Here is a 27182-nt window from a genome sequence, read left to right as displayed (position 1 = left end):
TAGGTTTGGTTTGGCAAAGCTGTCAAATTTTGGTATCATCTCACTTAATAATTTTTGAGAACAAAGTATTAAGTACATCCGGCTTCTCTGTACCTTGGTGAGATCAGCTCCTCAGAAATCAGAGTAAGGCCCGGTCCACACGAGCGGGCAGTATGCGGGACGGCAGCCGCGCGGCGCCCGCACGGTTTGTTACGGACAGTAAGATAGGTAGAGCAGCCCACACAGGGCGGGCACTGCGCGGCAGCGGCGCGGCAGCCGTGCGGCTTTAGCTGCCACCCGCACTGCCCATAGCGCGACGGGCACCGCGCGGCAGCCGCAACTTTGTTACGGGCTGTTGTGAGATACAGAGTCGTACACACGAGCTGTCGCGCCAGTCTTGCGGGGGAACCATCTTGTGTGTGCTGTCAAGTTAGTAAGAATTGGTTTCCACCATGAATCATACTGACGTAGAAAAAGTTGATGTTGATGTGTATACAGACCAGAAACTGGAATTCCGAGTGGAGGAGTTGCGTTTACTCTAAAAAATTAGACGGGCAACATTGCAACTAGGTCTAATAATTGATTCCCTAAATACAGCCCTATGCAGCCACTGCAAAGTACTTCCGCACACCCAAAGCACATTTCCGCTTTCCAGACACCACCTACAAGTGTGTGCCACCCACCTCCAACACCTATGTATGGACAGCTCCAGGTACAAAGTGCAAAACCTATGTATACCCAGCATCTGTCACAAATACAAGGAAGCCAAAACAGCGAGCTTACAGAAAATCGGCTTTTTACTTCATGTCGTTCCATCGTATCACCATCTGACACCGAACTGTCTGCATTTTCGAATGACTCCTAATGTGCATACCATAAATAAACACTTTGACTATCAAGTTTCATATTTATTATCTTTCATTTTTTATTGTACGTGAATAGCTGTGCGAAAGAATTTTTTCAGACTTAAGGACATATTTGTTTTCCAGTGCGTACTGTACATGACAATATTAATAGAATTGTATGAATACACCTACAAGTATATTTTGCTATCTTTCTTATATTTAAAACAAACCTGTATTGTCTAAGAAAGTTATTGAGATATGTAAATGGCCTTGTCAACTTATTTAATACAAGTGAGTACAAGAAAAAGGAAACACACTTACCTAAGCGTTAAAGCCATCATTTCCATTGTAGGTATAGCCAGTCTCATGTTTGTATCTTGCTTTTGCAAGGAATACTTCCACAGTCTCATGCAGTTCATGAAAGCTTGCAGACGACATTCTGAAGTAATTAAAAAATTTCATTTCGTCTTCTTGCAATAAAAAGTTCCTTGTTACTAACGACTGCTCACTATGGGATGTACCCAATACTTAAGATTCGACTTTCTTCTTTTTAACATCTGAATACCTACGTACACAAGTACTGCACTATGGCGTGCATCCATTGCATCTAATGACTGAACTCCAAAATGGTAATGCCCGCAGACATCAGCTGCATTCCCAACCCGCACACTGACCGCTCGTGTGGACTGCACCACGCAACTGCTATGCGGGCGCCACGCGGCTCCCGTCCCACACACTGCCCGTTCGTGTGGACCGGGCCTAAAGGAGGTCATGTGCAAGTTATGGCTAATCCTGAAATGTTTCACAATGATGGATTACTTGCAAGACAGGTTTAAGCCCCTTAAATAAGAAAAAAATGTCAAATCTATTCTTTTTCATGTGTTCATTTATTTTGTGCTTCACAAACACCTAATTAAACAGACTCAGCTACTTTGGTTCAAAATCCAGTCCCTAAAATGTGAAATGTAAACAAGCTGTTTAATTTTTTTTTATCTTACACTTCAGATCGTGAATAGCTTGGAGTTAAAGATTGATATCTGCGATTGTGGGATAAAATAAACTGTATTTACTACAAATCAATATTTCTAAAAACACTGAACATACTTGCTATTGTGCTAACTTATTTTTCATTGAAATAGTGCTATTCATGTAGTGATGCTCATTTATTCAAGTTCATCAGCACAAGATGCAGTGGAGCATTGCAGTTACATGGGCAAGTTGTGATGATTATATGCATTTTGAAGGGCATTGAACACAGTCAAATATGCCATTAATTGCAATACTGCAAGTTGGTTTTTCAGTACTTTAAAAATCTGGTTTTTGTAGCTGTGCTGGACTTTCAACTTTTCCAGTGTATTTTAAATCTTGGATGAAAGCAATATTGCAGGTTTTGATAAAATTATTTTCAGAACTGTCAAAATAGTATCTTTAGGGAATAGATACTTCTTCGTTAGATGTGTGTCATGTATTCCACAAGAATGCAAAGAATACAAGCTGTACCAACAGCTCCAGTTGAATAGATTACGTTTTAAATTTTATATATTTTAGATCGACTTTGGAAGTACAGAAAATCCTAAGAAAAAGATAATGGTAATTTTTTGACATTTTCAATATTAAAATGGAGAATAGTTTAAAATCCAATTGTCTTCAAAATTGAATCATAAATAATTATTGTACTTATTAAATAATTTCTATATTTTAATACATTTGATTTTTGTTTGTCGGCACTCGAAAAGATATTGCACAAAAATAATTATTGTTATTAAATAATTTTCCTACAAATTTTATGGTTTCTATTTTTGTTTAGAAATTCCAAACCATAGTTAATAGTGCTTCATGTGTAATAATGTAGTATGGTAATTTTGTGTGTTAGTCATTATTATTTATACCCAATTTAAGTATATTTTCCAAATAGATTAATATGATATATTGGGTAGTTCATTAATGTCTACTGATGTATAGGTTCAAGGTTACGATGACCTTAATTTTGTGTGCATTAGAAATTTTTAATATTTCTGAATGGTTTTTGATACTTTATTATTTTAATTGATACAGACATTTTGAGAATTTAAGTAAAAACTACTGATTGTAGCTGTGTAAATTTTTGTCAGAATATAAGTAATTTTAATATTCTAGTTATGCTATATTTCTGAGTTTTTTTTAGTAATTTTTATAAATATTGTTTCAAGAACTTTGATGAAATGCTCCTGTAGGTTTCGTGATTGTTACAGTAAGCCAGAGAGCAACACATGTGTTTTGGGAGTTGGAACAATGAACTTTCTCGGTTCTGAAAAACCTTTATTGGTCTGAAGTAAGAGACAGGAAGTTAGTCGTTCAGTTATTGTTTGCAGCGTTGCCAACTGCTCGCACCAAATGACAGTTTGCCAATTTAACATGTATTTTTTGACCACAGTTTTCTGTATCAGCTTTCTTTACCACGTAAATTTACATGCCTGGGAACGCGGCATTTCTAAGTCATACCCAGTTATGAAGTAACTGAGGGTTCTCTTTATCATCAACAGCAGGCAGTTTTAAAAATCATATTATTTCTTGGTACAGTGAAAAAGTAAATTTATTTTTGTGGTTTGTGTTATGAAGATCAGAGACTTGCTTCATCATTTAATGTCTGCCATTGTGCATTTTGGTAAAAAGAATAAAAATTAATTCCTTCAATATAACCACCATCTTAATTTTATCCATTTTTGTTGACTTTGATATTCTGAACTAAGAAAATTTCCTATTAAACTTTCAAACTATACAAGTATTTTATGCATGTGCATTTCAGACCATAGCTAGCAGGAAATGTCAGAATCATCACCAATTCATACATGCTCATTCCAAACTAAGTACATTTAACTTTTTTTATTCACTTACACAGTGAGATGCCCATATTTATCAAAATATTTTCATCATTCAATATTTCTTCCATAATAAGCCATAACCATTCATTTACCTCATGGTTACAAATGTGCTACAGACCATACAGAAATATACAGAATAAAACCATTTTGTTAGTGTAGAATATTGCAGTTTGTGTTTGGAATAATTTAGTGCACCATTTGTTAAGTACAGTAAATTTGTTTTTCTACAAACTTACTCTAAAATTCTCCACAATCACCATAAAAGAAAGTCATGCCATCATAAGACTCCAGTTGCTTCCAAAAAGATGACAATTGGACAACAGTGGATAGCAAGTAACAGGGTTTCCACAAGACCCAATTTAATTCATAGCAGATTCCTCTGTGGACATAAGGGTCATTACAAATCAAATCATCCAGAGAACACAAAATTTTGCACCCCACCCTCTCCGATTTTTATGAAATTTCTTTTACAGCATCTATGAACAAATATAACAACGCGTGTTTTTTTTAATTTGGCCAAATTAGCTTAAGTTTTTATTTTATAATTTTTTTAGAAAATTGTGCATTTTAACCAATCTGTTATTTGAGGTGCAAGATGAAAAAGGCACTTTTCAGTTAAAATTTAATTGTTAAGCTATTATTCAATAATAACTAATGAATTTTACAATTCTTACTTGAAATTTCATCAGGGTTCCAAAAATCAGGTTAAAAATAACATTAGACTCATATTAAACCCTGTTTTCACTCTTTAAAGTTGGCGCTCTGTAATTTTTTTCATCTGTACAGCTATTTCCGTAAATGTTCATAACTTTTTTCTGGCTTATCCAATGAGGCTGAGAAATGTCTCATTTGAAAGAGGATGAAAAGTAATATAATAATTAAAATAAAATTCATGGGTATTTGATGTTATCATTTGATAAAAAGGAAAAAAAATTATTATATTGCTGAAAATATGCAGGTTAGCTCTAAATCATTATCAAATCAATAGTTAGAACAATCATATTAATTTTATTTATTTATTATTACACCTAACACATAGTTTGTGTACACTTTAAAATTAGTTAACCTTCTTTTATTTGAGATTTACATTTACAGTAAACTCTCGATTATCCATGTTAATTAGAACCCACCAATGCAAAAACCCTGGATAATCCTTTTCATGCTAAGAGCCCTCGAATTTGGATTGCACCATATATTTGCTTTCAGTAGAATTCTGAGCACAAGAGAAGTCTTTGTATTTTTTTCTCAGTTATTGGAATGTAAACCTTACAGCACTGCCCCCCCCCCCTCCCCTGCTCCGCACACATGTATTTCTCCTTCCTTGTATTTAATTTTTTTTCCCTTGGTGGAAAGTTATTATTTCTTCTCAGTCCCTTGCCAGTTAGTCACATGACCATAGAAAAAAATGGTTGACGGGAAGGGGGGGGGGGGGGGGTTCCAGTCAGACAGGGGCAGGCTGAAACAAACCAGGCGGCTGTGAAGCAGCTTTCAGGCCCCCCCACCCCCCTTGTAATCTTGAGGAACTGTACACAGCTTTTAAAGAAATGTACCCTAATGCCAAAATTGGACTATCAAAGTTTTGTGAACTTAGGCCCAAGTGGTGTGTAACAGTTATTCAAAGAGGAGTTCATTCAGTATGTGTTTGTTGCATTTATCAAAATCCTGTACTACTTATAAGTCCAATGAATCTGGATAAAATAAAATTGAAGGAATTAACTAAAATGTTAATGTGTGAAGATGTAAAAAGAGAATGCATGTTAAGAATGTGTGATAAATGTCCTAATTCTGACAAATTGAATGATTTAGTTAAAACAACACTGGAAGACTATGATGATAAAGACCAAATAATATTCAAGCAATGGACAAATACTGACCGGAGCCAGCTTCAAACAATGGTCCTACCATTGTCCAAATACATTACACTTTAAAATGAAAAACTTGAAACCTTGATACCTCATTCTTATATTTCAAAGCAACAATCTGAATACATAAAAAAGAGGAAAGGAAATGTATCCCAAAACTAAGTGCTTTGCTTTATGGATTTTTCTGAAAATTACGGATTTATCCTTCAAGATGAGATTCAAAGTAATCATCGGTCCCATACATCTTGCACACTACATCCAGTAGTAGTTTATTACGGAGACAATGATAATTCCTCTGTTTCACGGCAATCATTTTTCCTTTTTATCAGATTACATGAAACATGATGTAAACTTTGTTTAAGAAGTAGCAGAATTTGCAGTTACATGAAAGCAAAACAACCAAAAGTAACAACAGTAGAATACATCACAGATGGCTGTTCTGCACAATACAAAAATTTCAAGAGTTTAGTCAATCTTTATTTTCATGAAGCAGATTTTAGTCTAAAAGCTTCCTGGACTTTTCATGCCACAAGCCATGGAAAATGTGCTTGCGATGGTATAGGTGGCTCAGTTAAACTATCTGTTACAAGAGCCAACCTCCAAAGACCATATTAAGACCAAATTTGCACACCAGAAGAAATGTTTAAGTTTTGTAGCAAACACTTTTCAAAAATAATATTTCAATTCATTAATATAGATAGTGTAGAAAATGTAGAACCAAAGTTGACTCAGCATTTTAGTGAACATAAAACTGTACCTGGCACAAGATCTTTCCATTTTTTCCAACCACTATCTAATACTGTAATAGCAGCTAAACGGATAAGCAGTGACAAATTTTTTTTCATCGAGGTATAGTTTATCACAAAAACTAGAACTTCCTAATTTCCAACCAAATACCTACATAGGCTGTGTGTATGAAGATAAATGCTTCATTGGACTCATTTTGGAGCTTGATGATGACAATAAAGATGCTTATATCAATTTTATGCACCCTCACTAGCCATCACAGACATTTTTTTGGCCAGAAAACTGAAATGTTGGAAGAGAGGATAAGTGCTGGGTCCCTTTTACAAACATAATTTGCTCCATAGATGTTCCACAATTAAGTACTCAAGTTGGACGAATGATGTTCAGTCTTTCTAAAAACAAGTGTTTAAAACATTAATGCTGGCTGGCCAAGGAAATATTAAGTTTCATATCAACAAAAAAAGTAAGCCAAAAAATTATATAACTTATTAATACCTATTATTTTTAACATACTTTAACTACCTACTCGACACTTTAATGTTACCTAAAAATCCTAAGTAGTATCCTTTACAAAATTAAAACTATATGATTAGTTTCATTAGCCTATTAGAGTGTAAAAGCTATTTGTTATGTGTAATAATAAAATTAATATAATTGTTCCAACCATTGATTTGATAACGATTTACAGCTAATATGCATCTTTTCAGCAACATAATATGTTTTTCCCTTTTTATCGAATGACAACATCAAATACCCATGAATTTTATTTTATATTATTATAGTACTTTTCATCCTCTTTCAAATGAGACATTTTTCAGCCTCATTGGATCAGCCAGAAAAAAGTTATGAACATTTACGGAAATCGCTGTACAGATGAAAAAAATTACAGAGCGCCAACTTTAAAGAGTGAAAACAGGGTTTAATATGAGTCTAATGTTATTTTTAACATGATTTTTGGAACCCTGATGAAATTTCAAGTAAGAATTGTAAAATTCATTAGTTAGTATTAAATAATAACTTCACAATTAGATATTTCCTGAAAAATGCCTTTTTCATCTTGCACCTCAAACAACAGATCAGTTAAAATGCACCATTTTCTAAAAAAACTTATAAAATAAAAACTAAAGTGAATTTGTCAAAAATAAAAAATATGCGTTGTTATATTTGTTCATAGGTGCTGTAAAAAAAATTTCAAGAAAATCTGACGGGGTGGGGTGTAGACCCCTGGATGATTTGAAATGGATTGACCCATAAGGCAAATTCCCTTATGGACATCTGGCTGATGTCCTTTGTGGATGTCCTAGTGATGTCCTTCGTGGATGTCCTGGTTATCAAGGGTGCCCATGCCTGGAGGCTCTCAGATAAAGGAAAAAATTTAGTGTAATCAGGTGTTTTTCTTTCAAGAAAATTATTTAAAATTCAATAATATGTAGAAGTGGTTTAAGTATTAAAACTTTGCTCCTGAATTTGTGTTGTAAGATATGTACTGGTTTCAATCAAGCAGTTAATATAATATTTTATTCTTTTTTATAGAATATGAGTACCGTGGCCTAGTATTTTAATAACAGGGCAAAATTTTTAACAGGGTTGGAATTGGAACTTTTTCATGGCTACTTAAAAGTCGCCATTCGTCTTCCAAAATATTTAAAACACTCCATACCCTCAGGTCTAGGGCCCTTTACAAAATATCATTTGGGCACCCTTGTTGGCTATTGTGGTCATTGGAACTAACATAGGATATCCCAATGTCTACTTTGTAGATATAGCAAGGACACTGGACATGCATCATATCAATGCCAGATATCATATGGACATTTATGGGACGTCCTTGAACTGTGTGGGCTGGTAAGTTGGTGCCCTTGCTCTATACTGCAATCTAAGTGTTAGACGGACTATATATAAAACTAAGCACTATGTATATTGTAGGTTTTTGTGTTTATTTTTCAGTGTTTAAATTTATGGGGTTTGTCTACATGGCGTGAAATTGTAGAGCATTTAAAGCACACTTTTCTTCTTAGAAAACAAAATACAAAAAAAATATTTGCAATCCATTTGTGCACCAAAATAAATAAAGCTTCAGCTAATGCATGATTCATAAATTTGGCCTTTGGTAAACATTCAGTGTGAAGTCCTCCATCATGGTCCTAATGGTAATTTTCTTAACTGATATTCATTAAAATCTTCTGGCTGAATTTCTACCAAACCACACATGGCGTGTGAACTGAGCTTAGTTGTATACTTTCCGGAAATATTATATTACGGTTATGCTTAAAGCCTCAGAGGTACTCATAGCGCGACGAAAAGACTGCACGCCCTCTAACTGCCATGAGCATATAGAGACATTTGGGCACTTAATGCCAATGCCGTTGTCATTCTTAGCATTTTCTTCTTTCTGTCCAAACAACTAACATAACTCCATGTAAGCATTATCCTTGAGATTTGGAAACAAAAACAATGGCTCGAGGAGGGGAATAATACTGTAATATTCCACCCCCTCCCTCAGTGTTATAATTTCTCAACATTATTAATTATGTTTTGGAATTCCTCCTTAAAGGACCCTTGAAAAGTGCATCTTAAAGGATTTCAGCTTTTTCTGTTGACCTTCAGAATAGTTTCAACGATCCTTACAGAATCGCCCATGTAGCCTTTCATGAATGGATGAATCCCTAACTTTTCATGCATCCTTGTGCCTTTGAGGAGTTTGTGGTGCTACCTGTTTGTAAAAATGTAAAGATAGTCAGTTGCTTAACCAATCAATTTCTGTCTACAGCTTTATGTTTATCTATAACTATCGCATGATTAACTTAAACATGTAAAAATTGAAAAGTACCTGAAAAAATTGTGTAAGAAATTGGTAAATGCAAACAAATGACTACTGATACTGAAACCTATTTATTTGTTGATTGTAAGAAATTGGTAAATGCAAACAAATGACTACTGAAACCTATTTATTTGTTGATGTTCTAGGTTTTGTTAGTGCCAAAAGAATTAAAATATACTTTCACCACTAATCTATCACATGATGCAGCCTTGAAACTAAAAGATGCTTTTCTTAAGGTTGGATTGGTATAAGACACATCCTTACTATTCGGAAGCCACAAATGTAATGCTTTAATTTTAAAGATTGTGAAAAATTTGTAAGTATAAATAAAATAGAAGCTAACATCAATATTTTTTGACATCACACACCCTTTTTTCCTAATGTACAAAACTAATTCATGCTTTGGAACAAAAAATTATTAATTTGTTTGAATTCACTGAAAGGAAAACTGCATACAGGCTTATGATAAGATATACACTAAAAAGGCCCAGTATATTATTTATTCGGAGCAGGAAGGAAATTGTATGGATGAATAGGGGAAAGGATCTGCTAAAATGTCGATAAAAAAATCAATTGTACTGAAATTAACAAAAATTATTGACTTCCCAAGATAAATTTTCTCTAGCTGTCACATAATTAACAGTGTAACAAAAATTCAGATCTATGCTAAAATGAGAAAAAAATATACATATAAAAGGTTATCAATAAATACACACTTATTTGTAGCAGAATAAAAAGATTAATAAAACACATTCAGAGATAAAATAATACAGCCAGAATATCTGATTTGAAAGCCAATGAGAGTATTACAAAAAATATTTTAACACTTTTAGTTTAATCAAATTAAACAAAATTTCTTCAAAGAAATAACAGTAATAGAGCATTGTTAACACTTAACTTAAGATAGATGTTGGTTAAATGATGAGTAGCATGAAAATTTTAATTTGGCACTAGTTAGTACAGCCTTCTTAATATTGTTTTAAGCATATAATACCTACTAACGATTTAATCTCATTCCCTTGACATTCCTTACAATTTTAAAAACGGAATAACTTTATTTCATATATTTCATTCATAAACTTATGATTTTAACACAATAGCTTTTTATAAGCGTTAAGAATAACATTAAAGAATTTACAGATTTTACTTGCAAAAAACAAGCACACAAGTCTCAGACTCAAGTAATTACACAAATATTGTGATTTAAAATAAAACACTTACAACCATTCAATTGTTTTAAAATCTATGAACGACTGCCAAACCAACCCGACCTGAACTGGCATTGCTTGCTGTTTGCTGCAGTTGCTTGTGATGTGGGAATTGTTTCGTGTTTTTATTGTATCCATGCACACCGAGCTCCGCGTAGCTGTGGCGATTCCGTGCCGAGTTTGATTCTGAAGGAGACATATTAACTATGTTGTGGTGCTGCAATCGAGCTGTTTCACGATCCAAGCCCGGAAACCTCTCATGATCAGACAGTTCTTGATAGCTGGGATTTCGCTTCATGTTTCCTTGCCTTGGCACTAAAAGTTCACTTTTTTCTCCCCCTGATGATTCTGAACAGCTTGAGTCTTGACATGATTTTTGCTTCAACTCTTTGACATAGTCATGTGAATGTCTATAAGGATCTCTTTCCAAAATGCCAAACTTTGAACGAGGCTTGCCAGTTCCTTCAAAGTTTCTGTCAGCCTCGTGACGAGGTTTGTGATACCTATCATGTGATGTTCCAGGTTTAGCAGAATGCTGCCGATCACTTAAATATCCATGCTCTATTATTGAACTGTTGTTTATCATTTGCTTGCCTATATTTCCAACAGGTCTGCCAAACCTGTGTGATGATTTATCAAGGTCATTTTCCTCATAAACATTAGAATGCATTTGTTTACTTTGCCAGTCTGATATTTTTTCCACGGGAGCCATAAACTGTGATGAGTTTTCGACAGAAATGTCTTCAACCATGTAACCGTACTTAAAATTTTTTGGTTCACCCACACATTGGCACTCAATATTGCCTTTTTTCTTATTGCTATCACTTCTTCCTGGGTAAGATAAGCAATACTCTGATGATCCTATTACGTCACTACATGACTTAGCTCTAAACCGACGAACATTTTGACAATAGACACAGTCATTTTCATGTGGATTTCTGTTGTCATGACAAGGAAAGTTCCCCATTGCCTCGTAACTGTGGTGTAACCTTTCTTCTGGAATATCATGATTGAAACATTTCGACGTATTTTTTCCAACCTTTGCGTATCCATCATAAGAAAGAGATCCTTTTTCATAAGTTGACAATATTGGTGTATCCACTGATCGAACACTTCTGCAGCCTATTTCTGTCACTTGTTTTGATAAACTTTCTCTTTCCAGAAGTAGAAATTTTTCCTTTGCATCTTTGAAACGGTCATGCGGGGATACAGGTTCACTCACACTAGCAGACTTCATCTTGCCAGCAGATAGTTGCGATGGCGGCGTAGGAGATCGTTGTCGGTCTGCACTTGTCCGATTGTGGGTGATGTTTGGTATCAGGCAACTTTCTAGCGATGCTTGTTCAAACCTACTGGGCAGTTCCGATTCAGTTTCACCTCTAGTTCGCCAAACATTGGAAGACTTTTTTTCTGTAAGAGCAATAGGAACTGGGTCATCATCCAAAGATTTTGCCCATTCCTCATCTGTAACAAAACAAATAAAATAAAATGAAATAAAGTGTATTTATATAACTTCACCTTAGTAATGGATCAATCAATTATAAGATTCATAAAATTGTGTTTTCATTTATGCAAGACCTAAAACCTCTACCAATTAGTACAATTTATAACAGAGTTCTTAATAAATGTTTACTCATAATTATAGACACCCACAAGAAAACAAGACAAGAGCACTTTAATAAATGTTTCTTCAAAAAATCCTTATGAAATATTATAAATAGGATTACCTACTTATTTTGTCAACAGTAGAGTAAACACATCTATACTAATATTATAAAGCTGAAGAGTTTGTTTGTTTGTTTGTTTGAACGCGCTAATCTCAGGAAACACTGGTCCGATTTGAAAAATTCTTTCAGTGTTGGATAGTACATTTATCGAGGAAGGCTATAGACTATATTATATTATAAATAACATTAGGGATCCTTACTAAAAGTCCAATTTAGAATCAAATGCGTTGGAGGGGGTTAGATACAACATGCAGTGCACGTACGAAGTGTGTGTTGACAATGACGCAGGCGCATAGTAGTTTATTTCCTATTGCCTATTAACATTGTTTTCACGCACTAGATGCCTTATCATTCTTAATTTTCCCATACAAGTAAAAAACACCCGTGTGATATTAACAACGAAGCAATCAGTACCCTCATAAGAGTTCAATTAGTATTTAAATACTTTTTATCACTTTAAATCGCAAACCTAAACTATTGTTTTTTTTCCTCTCTCTGTGTTTAATTTGTTGTTTTATTGCCCTTTTTTTCAAGTATATATATTTTACAGACTTGAAACTTCACAGTAATGTTCCTTATGTTACGCAAGATGACATTTTCCGAAAATTAGATCCCATGGGTGGTTAAAACCAGGCAACAGTGGGTACTTTGTCTGCATGAGAACAGGGTTTTGCATTGTTCATGCCTTCTGTGTCTCCATGGCAACTGGCATCGCGCGGCAGTGGCGTACCCACAAGGAGGGGCATGTATAATGAGCGGCGCAAGAGTGATCTGCCTGTAGACTGCCGTAGCGAAGTACGGGTACATCAGTTGTACGTTGCGTGCACGAGTCGAGAAACCATCAGTGCTATGCATTTTCTCTCCGGTACATTATACAGCATTGTAATAAATTTTCACTGATTTTTTTTTATTTACCATTACTGTAAATGGGAGATGTGGCTTAATTTTTTTCCTTTAGTATAGCCGTGCGATGCCGGGTCGGGCAGCTAGTATTACATATATATGACTGTAGTAAGATTATCGAACTAGCACTAACCAAAGTGAACTTGCTTCTGAGATGAGACATACCAATAACTGTCATTCCTGAAAGTGACATGAACTTAAGACTCCCCACAAAGCAATAACTGGGTTTGGACCTGAGTGAGAATCTAACATGGGTTTCCTTGGTGGGAGGGAAATGTTTTTTCGAAAATAGCAGCTTGGCATATTCGTAACTGGGTTTACAATAAATAGAATAGTTTAGAATATATAGTACATAAGAGGATTGTGGCTATTAAGCACTGAACTTGTGTTGATGCTTATTACCTATTTTTTTCTCTGTTAATTTTACTGATATGTTGTGTGATTTTATTAGAATCAATATTAGATTTTAAGGAGGTCTTTTAAATAGTTTGTTAACATCAAAGTGATTTGAAGTCTTTACTAGCTTATTTTTCTGTAATTCTAGTGGAATTAGTTTGAAGTGGTATTAGTATATCATTTAATTATTGAGGGGAGTTTCATTCATTGATTTAAATAGTTGCTCATAATTTATGTTATGTTGGTTTATTTTGTTTGATAAATATTGTTTATGATTAGGTAGTTGCATATTATTAGCTATTAAGGTTCATTCAATTTTATACGTAGATTACTAACATTACTAAAACAAAATTTAAATGTCTTAAATATGTAATTATTTACGATTTAACCTACACGTGATTATGATGGTTGTGCATTGTGGCCATTGCTGTTGAACTTTAATATTTTCATCATCTAAACCGTGTATTGAGTGAGAGGTATTGGCGACTAATTGTTCTTATACACTGTATAATAATGTGTAACTTTACACAAAATGTATGTGTAAGCAGTCTCCACCTATGTTAGTGTAATTATACTCCTACATGTGTTAGTGTATTTTTTCTCTTGTGCTAAACTAAAAATACTATCAACAATTTAAAAGTACAAATACTATGGTTTGGTAAATATGCCATAACTGTTGGTGCAGTGGTGCACTTTGTGGTTTATAAATGTACAAATGCATGCATGTGAAAATTACCTCACCTGTCAGTTAACTTTACTGCATTATTGCATAAATTTACACTTACATTTAACATGTTAATTTGTACAACTTACAAAATGTTGGATTTTTTAGCTCATAGCTGTTAATGAATATTTTTAGAATATATTTAAATTTAATTATTTCTTAATGCTCAAGTAAACCATTCACATAAACAGAGTAAACTAGCGAAGTAACTAACACATGGGTTAATATTAACAAGTCTGGCATCTTAACCTCTCGACCATCTTGTACACTACTATTAACCTTTAATTACTGGGAATAAAACTTCATAAAATAAATTTTTTTTCAATAATAAATTGTAAAATATATTTTATTTTTAAATTTTCTTGATCATTGTAAATTTACTCTGACAAACATTATGCACTTTTATGATGACATAAATGTATATACACAACTATAGTATACTGACAAAAAAATAAGAGATTGATTATTTTACAACTTATTATAGGTAGGTATGTATAATTCAACACACACATCAAAATGTGTAATTTATCCATTTGTTAATTGTAATAAAAATTGCACATTCATCTATTTATAACCAAAGCCTGTAGCAATATTTAGTTTTCTAGAAATATTTATGTAAAATTACACGAATTTTTAATTATGAAAAAAAAATTCAACTTATTAAATCTAAGTACTATCTGTAATTTTACAGTATTGTGTTTTACTGAATAACTGTGCTAATTGGTGGACAGCATGAGGAGAGGACATACAAAAACACACACAAAAAATAAATAAATATATACACACACACACACGCACACACACTATATATATATATATATCCCCGTGTAGGATTTTCATTGCCAATGAATGTTGGTAATAAACATTGAGGTGAAATGCTACTATTCTTGCTTATTTTAAATGACAACAGAGCTGAAAGCCATTACTTAAAAATTTGGTGAATTAAGTTGATTTATTAAAGTTATATATATTACAAAATGTATTTTAATCAATTAGCTCCCGATAGATTACTTGTTGTATGTCTTACTTGGCTATTGGTCCATGATGGCAGCAAGACACAAAATCATGTGTTTAACACGACTATAACTCTATTATGACAAGTTATGGTTATAGAAGTTGGCACAAAATATTAAAACATAAGTATACCATGACTACACATAGTTGCCTACACATATTCTGCTATCCCTATCCCCAATCAAAACCTTGATACTACACAAATTTAGGTGATATTTACAACACCTATGCGAGCTAAGTTCCAACAGGTGGCCTGGTTCTGTGTTTATACTTCTTGAGTAAAATATTTATTAATTCTTTTTTTTTAATTATTGGTAACTGTAATGATAAATTATATTTACTAATTTAAATATAGCTGTCATCTTACTTTGAATATATGTAATTACTAATTTTGGAGAATTTTTCCAATCTAAAAATTAATTAATGAAAATTATGTTTTTCATAACATTATTTGGTGAAAATCAATCAGTTTTCCGTAGCACATTTCGGCCAAGTTCGGTGGCATGATGGTCAAGTTAAATGGTCAGATGTCACCAACTTGCTCCTCCAACATCGCCCTGAGTCCCCAGCAAGAGCGAATTGGGGGGAGGAGGTTGTAGGGGGGCAGGGGGTTGCAGGGGGGCAGCTGCCCCCTCCCAATTCCAAAGATAAAATAAAAATAGAAAAATTTATAAACAAAAAAAGTTGGAAAATAATATTAACAAGTCAGTTTTTGGTATGCTAACACTGTGAGAGAAACTAACTACGAACACAGACACTATGGTCGGTATTCCAAGACACAAAAATTAGGGTTTAGGTGTAAAATATGTTATACCTGTTTCCTAACTGTATTCCTAGTGACTAAAACGCTCCCAAAACCCTTACATAGGACACGCCAGACCCTTATTTTTGGTAAACAGATTTTTGAGTCCTATCAGTGTGTGACTTATCTGTAGCTTAAACTTCTGCCCATGTGTAGAATTCACTTTTTCTGTGATTTTGTCAAGATGGTGGACCCGGGTCTGGTGCCATTAACTCGCATATGGTCACGTTCGTGTACATCGGGAAATGTACCAAGCATATTGGTGTACCAAATGAAACCTTATGGTAACAAAACTATCCTGGAATACATTTTGTACATTTTAATGGCCATAACACGAAATAATCACAAGTAAAAAAGTACTTGATAATATAAAGGCGGTTCCATTTTTGTGCGATAATGCTGCTACCTCTAGGATTTTTGCCATAACAATAGTATAGATGGATGCAAATTGTCTGATAGAATGCATTGGAACCAGTTTCTAGTCTCACGCAGGTCACCGTTTACTAAAACGGCTGCAGATTTCTTTTTCTTACTTTGATTCGGTTTGGACACGTTCTGGAATACGGCATGCGAATAAGGTTACGGTTGTATTCTAACAAGGCAGTGCTTATTCGCTACCTTACCCAAACGTCCTGGAATACCACCCTATGTCATCTTTGAAGAGGTTATAAGAATTAAATCTGTAACTTATCCACACACAGAAGGGCATAAAATGGGAGTGAGATAAGGGGATATGTCCTCTCCTCCCCCCCCCCCCCCAAAACCAAAATCCTAAAAAACCAACTAAAACCATTGTTCCCAATAACAAAAAGAAAGAATTTGAAAGCAAAACAATGGGCAAATTAGTTTTCTATCTCCCCAGCTCCCTTTTCGAGATTGAAAATCTGTATAGGCCTACTCCTACTCACAAACATTTGTTAAAAAAATTATTTTTAGTAATTTTTTCTTTTGTTACAACAAACCCTCTTCCCCCATGGAAAAGGTTGAATTATGAAAAATTCCTCCCTCCCCCTCCCCCTTCCCCTTCCAAACCATATGTTTTGAGCTAGATACGCCCTTCATCCCCATTGGCCCTGATCGCTAACACATCGGGCTCATGAAGCTGGGATATCAAGTATTTGATTCGAAAACCCGGTATGACTCATATTTATGAGCATGGAGTCAGTACCCGAGTGGATGAGAGCACACCATACTTAATCTTGAATATGCAGTATCCTTAAACCTTTATGCATATCCCTGCAACGTACAAGGTTTTTTTTCTACGTCACAGCCCTAAAAACTATCTTTGGATGATTATAATATTTTTTTTTTGCCTCTTTTGAAAATTGTTTCAATGTAAGCAGTTTCTCAGGGCCATTGAAAACTTAAAAGTTTTTGGAACATTTAGTGAACCGTTAAAAAAAATTCATGACTTATAAAGTTAAAGCTCTAAGTAACTTTCATAGCAAAATGATTAATGTGATTTTCTTAATTCTGAGATAAACGTATTTCTGTGTATATTTATTTACTCAATTTTAAACATAATTTTCAGTTATGTATAAAAATAATATATATTTATTACTCCAATTCATATGCATGTACAAAAAATGAAAAACCTTTATATATATATATATATATATATATATATATATATATATATATATATATATATATATATATATATATATATATATATATATATATATACATATATTATATAATTTGGAAATTTAATTTTTATGCTTGATTGAATATTTTGAGAGTTGGAAGAACTAACAGATTGTCTTAAAGCCCAAGGCTCACATGCCATGTTGATTTTTTTTTTCAGTTTCACTTCATTACCATTAAGTGCTATTTACCTAAATGTAATACTCTTACCTCTTTTGAATTTGAGGTTCAGTCACAAATATTTTAAATTGATATTTACTAAGTGTACTACAATTGGCATAAAACATTATATGACACTGTTGAAAATATTGCAAGAGAAGTACGAGAAATACCGACCCGACTTGGAGGGGCTGACGGCGTGGTCCGAGTCCATGCCACTACTGCCTCTGCTGGAGCCACGCCGCAGGTCCACGGCGGCCATGTTGCCTCTCTGGCGGCTGATGGTGTCGTAGTCCTTGGGCGGCAGCAGCAGCGGCTCCTTGGAGCCCAGCGACAGCTTCTCGCGCAGCTCGGCAGCCAGGGACATGTAGAGGCCGGCCATCTCGCCTGACGAGGAGCCCGCCGACGACTCGGAGCTCGCCTCGGCCTGCGGCGCGCGCTGCGACCTCAGCTGCGCCTCTAAGCCCGCCACCCGCTGCTGGTGCTCGGGACGGCCCGTCAGCACGCGCAGGTGGTTCGTCAGGTTGTGGGCCGTCTCCACCGAGTCGCAGCGGTACGCGTGCATGCGCAGCGGCCACTGCGTCCTCGACTCGCTCAGCACCACGAACGCCACCACGTCTTGGACCTGCTGCGCGAACATGATGCCGTCGCGCGGCACCAGCTCCTTCGCCTCCGGCTTGCTGCTCCGGCGGAACGTCGTGTTCTGCAGGACCTTCACGCCCTTGTGGCTCACTTGCAAGGTCACTTTGACCGGGTCGTACGGGACGTCTTCTGATACACGCAACAGCAGCTTACGCAGTGCCTCCTCCACTACATCTGGACCTCTCAATCCTCTGGCCAGCTCGACCCCCAGTGACCACACGTAGTACGAGGACTTGCGAATGTCTTTTCGTGACATTTTCGTACTGAAGCACACTTGCCTGAAAAAAAAAAAAAAAAAACAAATATTAGCTTTAGGTTTATGTAAGAAAAAATATGCAAACTTTTATTTACTTATACAAAACTGTCTAAGGTAATTTTAGAAACTTTTCGTTGATTGAAATATACGTCAGCTACATTATTTTGTGATTTTATGTAATTAAAAATCTCTTTAAAAAACTCAGTTAATTTAAACTAAATACTGATTGTCTGAATCATTAGTTGAGTTTCTGAATAGAATAAATTGGGTGCTCTGGGTACAGGATTCAGAGTGTGGTGCCGACCGCCATCTTAGATTGTGACAACATGGCGGCCATCTTGGATGAAATTGACCTTGACCCTGGTAGCCATTTTGTATCTGACATTTTATTTTTCCACTGTCTTGGATACACCATTTTGTTTCCACCATAGTGGAATCGAATGCTGCACTCTCAAATGTTGAAATTTCAGTAACGTGTGTTATATTGAAAATCGCTATTTTTATAGTAAGAAATCAGGGAAAAATTTTAAATTAATAAAATAAATTACTTAATAAAATTTTAATATAAAAACCTACACCATTTTGAAATTCTTTTGCCTTATTGCAAATACACAATTTTTCTGCTAGAAATTTGGGAAACAAATTTAAAAGCTATAAAAAATTTAATAAATACTTTTTATAAAAACATCATGGTGTCCTTGGTTTGAACCTGGTGAGGGCAATTGATTAAAAATGGTGACGGATCCTTCCTCCACGGAATCCACCAGCAGACTGACCCTGTACCACTAATGCTAAGTACATCAGCCAGTATGACATGGTGGCCATCTTGTTTTCGTCTACTGGAGGCCAGATCTCATTTTCTACCACTAGAGGGTGCTGCTGCCATATTAGTTTAATTTTTTCCCACTAAAATGCAGTAATTATTTATTGGCAGGGCGCCTACCATCTTGTTGGCTGTCCTTGTCGCTATCTTGAAACTCTGTATATATTAAGCTAGAAAATCGGAAAAGTCTTTAAAAATCATCAAAAATGCTTGTTAAAATAATGATTGATTAGATCGATTCCCTATTTTAGGTAAAAAAAAAACTATTTAATTAAAATTACCATTAAAGTATAGGTTCGAGAAATAAAAACAAAAAATTACAAAAAAAAATATTACATAATTTCTACAAGTACAAAACCAAGAATAAACAATTTATATAATGGTTACATTAATTAAACAAATTCTGTTCAACATTTATTTACATGTTTCATTTTGTGCAGGTCAAGACACTATTGCTGTAAGGCCCGATTTTCGAGATTGATCAACGAAATCCTTATAGCAGATCTTGCGCTGATGTTTTGTAACCTTAAGGGTCGGTTTCACAAAGTATGTTTAAAGTTTCGGTTATCTAATCGAACGATTAATTTAAACAGGACATTAAAGTACTGATTATCATTTGACTGTTTCCCAACGTACTTTTAACGAGTGTTTAACTAAACAATGGTTAAGGGAAATATGGCAACCAGGCGATGACGTATCGGATCGCGATTGGCTGTCGTACTACCTTCGTTTGTTACTTTTGGCCAGTGTTTAAAGTTCGGTTAGAGAAAATTTTAAACATCAATATGGACGAAAATAAACGGCCACGATCCGGAAATTTTCTCGCTTCGGAAACGGAGTTACTTTATCTTTAGTGGAAAAGTATTCCAGTATCGTAGAATGCTAGAAAACCGATGCGGTTACATGGCGACAAAAAGAAGATGCATGGCAAAGGATTACTTGTTACGTGCGATAGCAAGTAACTTGTAAAAAGGAATTTTTATGTTGGATACAATATTTCCTTTTATATTTTTATTTCTTTTATACGTTGATAATTGAAAAATTATTTGACAAAGCATAGAAACTAAACTTGAGTTAATGTTGTATTCCCAAGGTCAAATTATATATATATATATATATATATATATATATATACACACACACACACACACACACACACACACACACACACACACACACATACACACAACAATTCGTAGAGACCCAGAAATTTCGCGGTTTCGTCTGGCCTCAGGGTAGAATTCAGTCATAGGTGTGCTCAACCCATGTTCGCTTTCTCACTGGTTGAACGAGAACATTTTAGCCTTGTTAATTGGCATTACCTGATTCGTTTACTTCTCTCCTAGCTGGACATCATTGGCTCACAGTCCTAGAGGGGCATGTCCAGATAAATATGGTCCAATCATGAACACAGTGCGAGAGTGTGAAGGTTTTCAGTATAACTTGTGACTTAATGAATGCGTGAAATTTCTGTATCTCTAAAAATTAGGTAATTAGGACACACATGTACATCGGAAGCATGAGAAACTGTGTTAAAAAAACCATATTTTTCGATTGAGCAGTTTAAAAATATTTAAAATTTGCCTGACTTATACTGAACTATTTTCTACCCAAAATATGTGAATTTTTGTCATATCTTCGATCTTAGTTTTGTATGCCAATATAAAGAATCTAAAAACAGTGGTCACGTTTATGGTTAAAAGTGCGTTTTGTCGAAAAGTGGACACAGTGTCTTATGCCTAAGGACCGGAGAAATTCGCGCGTTCAGTGACCTCCAGGATAAATTACGAGATCCTCTGCATACTAGGGCGAACGTCGCCTGTTCATTGGCTGCGGCCTTGTGAGGTGTCGCAGCTGGGTAACTTGTGATTCGACGCTTCTATGATTGAGAGTTTCAAATTAGCCAAGATCATCCAGCAGAAGAAGCACAAAAGTATAATTATTTGAATTTTAGCCTATCACGAAATAAAACCGCCAATTTCCCGGTCTCTACTTATGCCTCCGGAGGTATAGATATATAGGTACACTACTAGCTGCCCGACCCGGCTTCGCACGGCTATACTAATGGAAAAAAATTAAGCCACATCTCCCATTTACAGTAATGGTAAATTTAAAAAAAATTCAGAGAAAATTTATTACAATGCTGTATAATGTACCGGAGAGAAAATGAATAGCACCGATGGTTTCCCGACTCGTGCATGCAACGTACAACTGATGTACCCGTACTTCGCTACGGCAGTCTACAGGCAGATCACTCTTGCGCCGCTCATTATACATGCCCCTTCTTTGTGGGTACGCCACTGCCGCGCGATGCCCGTTGCCATGGAGACGCAGAAGGCATGAACAATGCAAAATCCTGTTCTCATGCAAAGTACCCACTGTTGCCTGGTTTTAACCACCCATGGGATCTAATTTTTCGGAAAATGTCATCCTGCGTAACATAAGGAACATTACTGTGAAGTTTCAAGTCTGTTAAAATATATATACTTGCAAAAAAGGGCAATAAAAAAACAAATTAAACACAGATAGAGGAAAAAAACAATAGTTTAGGTTTGCGATTGAAGTGATAAAAAGTATTTAAATACTAATTGAACTCTTATGAGGGTACTGATTGCTTCGTTGTTAATATCACACGGGTGTTTTTTACTTGTATGGGAAAATTAAGAATGATAAGGCATCTAGTGCGTGAAAACAATGTTAATAGGCAATAGGAAATAAACTACTATGCGCCTGCGTCATTGTCAACACACACTTCGTACGTGCACTGCATGTTGTATCTAACCCCCTCCAACGCATTTGATTCTAAATTGGACTTTTAGTAAGGATCCCTAATGTTATTTATAATATAATATAGTCTATAGCCTTCCTCGATAAATGTACTATCCAACACTGAAAGAATTTTTCAAATCGGACCAGTGTTTCCTGAGATTAGCGCGTTCAAACAAACAAACAAACAAACTCTTTATCTTTATAATATTAGTATAGATGGAGGGGTAGCATTTTCAGTAACTTAGTAGATACTGTATTATTTGTTTTTCTATTCACCTTATAGCTGTCTAAAAAAAAAAATATTGGTCCATCGTGCCCAGTAGAGCCACAATTATTTTGTAAGCAAAGTAGACAAACCACGTATACATCTGCTTCACGTTGATGATTGGACTACAGTGCTTGATGACCCTGGGCCTGTTATAAACAAGAAATATAAAGTTGTTACCCAATCACGCATACCTCGCCAAAGGATGTGACCTTGTTATCGGCCAATGAGCTGACGTCCCTCGGCTTCTGGTCCCCGTTTTCCCGTTGAAATAAATGTCCTGTTATGCCCGTACTGCCCTCGTCGGAGAGGTGTGGGTCCAGGCCAACGTGGCCGGGACCGGGAAAGGCGGGACCTGGAGGGAGAGTGAAGTGATTGCGAGGAATGTTGGTAGGTTGTCGCAAGCAGAACACGGCATTAACGAATTTCACGAGCCGTCTTTTATTAACGCTTATAAAGTCCTGCCGCAGCCTGGCGGAACCGTCGCGGAACAAGTGCCCTACCACGGCGACACGGACTCCCTGATGACGGGGCGGTTCTCAAATACGTTTCGGCGCGAATCGTAAAGTTTATTAATGCTAAGCTGACCCAGTGAGAGAGGGCCCGAAGACGGAGCGCTGTACGTACGCGGCCCGTTACGTAATGTTCCGTGGACGGCGAAAAGTTCAGAGACTCGTAGCACCACGTTCGCGTTGTAGAAACTGCCCGCTAGACACGTCTCCCGATGACTCGTAAGTTAACAATGCTAAGCTGATTCGCGGTGGCAGCTCAGCTGCCGTGACCGACTGCGGACTGAGCGAACGTTCAATCCCGAGCGCAACGTGCGCGGCTCGCGGAGCAACGAACACGTCTGTCTCCGCTCGAGACCAGGACGCGACTGACTCTCCCCGCTCGCCCGCGGGCCGGCGCCCGCGGGTGGCGGGGAGGGAGGGGAAAATCGGCCGGCGTGGGAGAGAGCTCCGTCCCGCGGCGCGCCAGGCTGCAATTACATACTACGGCGAAACGCTTCAGAAAAAGTTATTGAATTATTTACAAAGACATACACGAGACATTAATTACACAGCGAACTTGCACAATGAATAATAAATAAAATAAGTTAATTACACACATTCAAATCCCTTAATCGTTTACAAATATATACACACTGAAATAAACGATAAAGTCACATAGAAAAAACACTCGTTGGCATGCTAGGGCGCACGCGGGTGCGTCCCTGGCCGTCGCACACACTGGGGTTCACTGGGGGGGGGGAAACAGGCCCCCTCAGGCCCGCGTCGGTGGCCAGGTACGGCCTCTGTATCTGGGAGGGTACGACGACTGTCGTCATATGCCCCCCCTCTCCCGAGGCCGTCCTGGCCCCCGACGCCGACCTAGACCGGCAGCCGCGTCCGCGTCCGGCCACTTGTCTGGTCGTCGGAGCTCGTCACGTCATTCCGTCCGGGTCGGGCAAACTGGGGCAGGAGCTGCATCACGCTGCAGCGTAACCCCCCGTCGGTCGTTTGTCTTACGTCTCGGGGTTTGCGCTGACTCCCCCACTCGTAGTCCCGGAGGTAGTGGGGGGCCGTCTTCTCACGCGTGGACCGGCGCAACGCCGGTCCCCTCCCCGCGTGAGCGGTCATCCTCGGCTCCCCGGAAGGCAAGTCCAGGACCACCTGCTGGGCCCTGTCGACATCGCCCTCCCCACTGAGGAGCCGGACCGTTACCCCGTCTGTCACGTCCTTGCTCACGTCCGTCCCCGTCACCCGCCGTTCCCAGGAGTGGACGTACCTCCGTCCACGTCTCTGGGTAGGCTCCGGCAACGTCACCACTGGTTCACTCAGGTCGACCAGGTCGCCCTGAGCAGTGTTGTCATGTGTTACGTCCTCGATGAGTGGTCCATCAGTGTCGTTGGCGTAGGCGCTGACGTCATCAGGCGGGAGCACCCGGTCCACGAAGCGCTCCAGCTCTGCCATGCTTGCGCCACGCGGACCCCTTCCGCCCCTTCTGACGGGCGTCCGTTCCCCGCCCCCTCTTGCCAGTTGCCAACCACCGTTCCCCTTTTGCTGTCCCCCCGTAGGAGGCTGAGTCGGTGTCGTCGTGGGGGCCCGTCCATGTGTCGTGCCCCAGGTGTCGTCGTCCCTGTCAACGTTTCTGCCCACCCCCCGCAGTGACCTGGGGTGGGCGTGTCCCCGTCGACGTCCCTGATCCGGCTCCGGTGGCGTCACCACGGGGTCACCGAGGTCGACCAGGACTCCTACTGCGACGTTGTCATCGGTCCTGTCCCGTGTGTCGTCGTCCCTGTCAACGTTCCTGCCCACCCCCCGCAGTGACCTGGGGTGGGCGTGTCCCCGTCGACGTCCCTGATCCGGTTCCGGTGGCGTCACCACGGGGTCACCGAGGTCGACCAGGACTCCTACTGCGACGTTGTCATCGGTCCTGTCCCGTGTGTCGTCGTCCCTGTCAACGTTCCTGCCCACCCCCCGCAGTGACCTGGGGTGGGCGTGTCCCCGTCGACGTCCCTGATCCGGTTACGGTGGCGTCACCACGGGGTCATCGAGGTCGACCAGGAATCCTACTGCGACGTTGTCATCGGTCCCGTCCCGTGTGTCGTCGTCCCTGTCAACGTTCCTGCCAACCCCCCGCAGTGACCTGGGGTGGGCGTGTCCCCGTCGACGTCCCAGGTCCGGCTCCGGCGGTACCACCACAGGGGCGCCAAGGTCGGCCAGTACACCTTCGGTGACGTCATCCTCGGCCTCGTCACCGTCCACTGGTCCGCTGTCGTCGTGGTCGTACTCGTCGTGCGGGTCGCCTATCAGTCGAATGTCGTCCCTGTGCACCTTAGTTGTCCGTCCGTCGGCGCGACGCACGAGGTACGAGGTGGTGCCCAGTCTGTCTACGATCTCCTGTGGCCCCGCCCACTTAGGAGCCAGACTGGCGCAAAAGCCCCGCTCGCCAGCCGACAGGTGATGACACTTAACAAACACCTGCTGGCCAGGCTCTAGTCGTGCTGGGGGCTGGTGCGTCTGCGGCGTACGTCTAGTCAGGTAGTCAGCTTGGCGACGTCGGGCGTCTTCGCGCAGATCGTCCGTGGTCATGTTGTGCAAGTCGGGGGTTGCGCGCGCTTCCCCGGGCAGGGCGAGGTTCCGGCCCTGCACCAGTTCAGCGGGGGAATGGCCCGTGACCGCGTTCGTCCGACGGCGCAGGCAAAACAGCAGCGTCGGCAGGTGCAGGTCCCACTTGGTGTGGTCCTCGTCCAACCGGATGCGCAGCTGAGTTTTAATGTCCTGATTCCGCCTTTCGGTCGGATTCGCGCGCGGATGGTAGGTGGGCGTCGTGTGATGCTCCACCCCCCAACCCGCGCAGGACACTCGCCAGCTTCTCCCCGTGAACTGCACCCCGTTGTCCGTCAGCAGGACCGCGGGGTACCCGTATCGCGGGAAGAACTCGCGCTCGAGCAGGGCAATCACGGTGCCGGCTTTCACGTTTGGTACTGCGAACGCCTCCGCCCAGCGGGTGAAGACATCCGTGACCACAACAATGAATCGCCGACCACGGGACGTGCGAGGATACGGCCCCATAATATCCACCGCCACAGTGTGGAAGGGATTCCGGGGCCGTCGTGGGACCTGCTGCTCCTTGCCGTCGGGTCGCCTGGACTTCCGCTCCTGGCAACGCAGGCAGGCCCGCACGTAGCGTCTCACTTCTGCCGCGTCGCCAGGCCAGCGGAACGTCCGTCTGACCTCACGCAGCGTCTGCTCCGCGCCCGGGTGTCCCGCCAGGGGGTGGTCATGCAGGTAGCTCAGGACCCAGCGCCTGGCCTCGGGCGGCACGTGGGTCCGCCACCCGCTCGACCTGTGAGCCCCCCTGGTCTGGAGCACCCCGTTCAGGCTCCGGCAGCCCGGTATCACCCCCTCCCCACACTCTGTCAGTCGGGTCCGGGTGTCGGGGTCCCGGAGTTGCGCCGCGTGGACCCACGCCAGCAGGTCAGTCATAGTCTCGGGTCGCGCGTCGGGTGCAGGAGCAGTGGGGCTTGTCAGCGCGTACAACGCGCACGGTCGCGGCACCGAGTCCTCTACCCCGCGCTCACGCTCAGGGAGGAGCACTTCCTCCCAGCCCTGGTCGTCGTGGAACTCATTCTCAGGGTCCGGATTCCGGGACAACTCGTCGGCCAACTGATTTTCACGTCCAGGAATGTGCTCGACCGTGAACGAGAATTCCTGGATCAGCATGGCCCACCGAGTGAACTTAGACTTCCGGCCCTGAGCGGAGTCCAACCAGCGGAGGCATTGGCTGTCGGTTCTCAGCGTGAATGAGCGGCCCTCGACGTGGTGACGGTACCTCTGTAGGGCCCAGACCACCGCAAGGCACTCTTGCTCATTCACGTGATACTTCCGCTCAGCCTGCCCAAACTTGGCGCTGGCGTACTCGATCACGCGCCTCTCGCCCCGGTCATCCATCTGGTACAACACCGCCCCCATCCCCTCCTGACTCGCATCCGTCTGGATGAAGATGGGGCGGCTGGGCACCAGGCGTGAGAGCGTGTGACAGTTCCTGAACCGGCGCTTCACCTGTCGCAAGGCCTCGTCCGCGGAAGGGGTCCACCGGAACTTAGTCTTCGGCGACAGTAGGTCCGTCATCGGGGCCGTCACCGTAGCGAAGTCGGGGACGAAGGACCGCAGCCAGTTGAGCAGCCCCAGCAGCTTCTGGAGCTGCTTCCTGGTCTTCGGTGCCCCCTTTCCCTCTATTAGCTCCA

General features: G+C 39.8%; 1 protein-coding gene across 3 annotated transcripts in view; it reads right to left on the bottom strand.

The window, feature by feature from the left end:
- Nucleotides 1–9693: 9693 nt before the first annotated feature.
- LOC134529177 (uncharacterized) overlaps nt 9694–27182 on the bottom strand; it is a 129227-nt gene continuing 111738 nt past the window's right edge. For 2 of the 3 annotated variants that reach the window (XM_063363013.1, XM_063363012.1), the window contains exons 2-3: nt 17873–18615; nt 9694–11787 (exon numbers count right to left, since the gene is read on the bottom strand). In XM_063363013.1, coding sequence (XP_063219083.1) covers nt 10352–11787; nt 17873–18593 — 2157 coding nt within the window. In that variant the 5' untranslated portion in view covers nt 18594–18615 and the 3' untranslated portion in view covers nt 9694–10351. Of the gene's footprint in view, nt 11788–17609; nt 18616–27182 lie in introns of those variants that run through there. The other variant, XM_063363014.1, reaches the window with a different exon arrangement.

Source organism: Bacillus rossius, chromosome 2, assembly GCF_032445375.1.
Source record: "Bacillus rossius redtenbacheri isolate Brsri chromosome 2, Brsri_v3, whole genome shotgun sequence".
In the NCBI taxonomy this organism is placed as follows: Eukaryota; Metazoa; Arthropoda; class Insecta; order Phasmatodea; family Bacillidae; genus Bacillus; species Bacillus rossius.
Note: the sequence above shows the minus strand (reverse complement) of the source record. Positions and strands in the feature narration are given on the sequence as shown.